Source organism: Otolemur garnettii, unplaced genomic scaffold, assembly GCF_000181295.1.
Source record: "Otolemur garnettii isolate 467f Iridium unplaced genomic scaffold, OtoGar3 scaffold00002, whole genome shotgun sequence".
NCBI lineage: Eukaryota > Metazoa > Chordata > Mammalia > Primates > Galagidae > Otolemur > Otolemur garnettii.
In genome coordinates this window covers 49,930,362-49,931,553 of record NW_003852397.1, presented here as the reverse complement: position 1 = coordinate 49,931,553, position 1,192 = coordinate 49,930,362, and the positions used below count along the sequence as shown (strand labels likewise).

General features: G+C 49.5%; 1 protein-coding gene across 1 annotated transcript in view; it reads right to left on the bottom strand.

Moving 5' to 3' along the window:
- The window catches only part of CRTAP (cartilage associated protein), a 27,475-nt gene that overhangs the window by 16,707 nt on the left and 9,576 nt on the right, over positions 1-1,192 (bottom strand). The window contains exon 3 of the mRNA XM_023513137.1: positions 1,054-1,191. Coding sequence (XP_023368905.1) covers positions 1,054-1,191 — 138 coding nt within the window. The remainder of the gene's footprint in view (positions 1-1,053; position 1,192) is intronic.

Genomic DNA, 1,192 nt, shown 5'->3' with positions numbered 1-1,192 from the left:
CCATGTTTCTCTTCATCATCTCATCATCAGGATGCTTCAGCAGGAAGGTATGAGCAGCTGCGATGGCTTTCGGGAGATTATTTGCCTAAAGACAAGGAAGATAAAGGCTACTCAGTGGAAGCTGAGCAGTGATTACAGCGTAAAAACAAGAATGTCTGTTTAGGCTGCAATCCTAGCACTTGGGGAGGCCAAGGTGGGTGACAGTAGAAACCTCAAAGGTTTTCTGCTAATTGTTGATGGACCAGATAAAAGAGAACTAGCACTAAGGAAGAAGCTTGGTGTCCAGGAAGTACGTAGAGATCCCAGATGCTAATGTGAGTAGCCAGGACAGCCCTGACACCAGCGTGGGACCGTCCATTTGGAGCTCCTTTCAGTGCTCCTGAATAGGGGTATCTAAGGGCCACTCCTTACCCCTGGAATTTTCACCAAGCTTAAGGCCTTAGGTGGAGAAGGTGAATTTCCTTAACCTGCTGGGCAGGCAGAGAAGGAACCTTTCCCGGAGACTGGGTAAATGGTAAATGTCAGGGTGGCAGCACCAGCAAGAAAGAAGCAGAGCAGTGAGAGAGGTCTCCCCACTCAGTGAGCAGAAGGGCAGCACAGCCACACCCAGCAGGGCCCCACTGACTAGCTGACTCCCAGGTAATAATCCCAGGGCACTGAGCATATGCAATGTGCTCCCAAACCTTAGGAAAACAACGGGAAAGACAGTAAAAAGGCATAGGCCCTCTTCTGGGAGAATAGGTGATCTCAGTCATGTGAGCCACTGAGTTGAGCTGCTCTTAGGCCTATTTTTATTTTTTCAAAACCTGCAGAGAATCTGTAATCAAGCGGGGCGGGGACAGTGACCTCCTTGGTGGCCTGTGCTTAAACATCCTATCAGCTATTTCCAGAAGCCAAGTCAAAGGCCTACCTATGTAGGTGTTGACTACCCCTCGTTACCCACTAATATGTAAGCTCAGAAGCTCCTCAGAGGCCACTCAAGGCAGCCAGGAGGCATGTAGACAGAGAGCAGATGTGTACGGAAGATAGCTTACCCACTTACCCACCACCAACCTGCTATGGAAAGATAAAAATCCTTGAAGTCCGTGATCTCCCTGGAACCCTCACAGGCCGCAAGACATTCATAAAAGACTTTGAAGAAGTCAGGAAGGGCCAGTTCCATGTCGGTGATGGAGGTTCTCCAGTTCTCGCC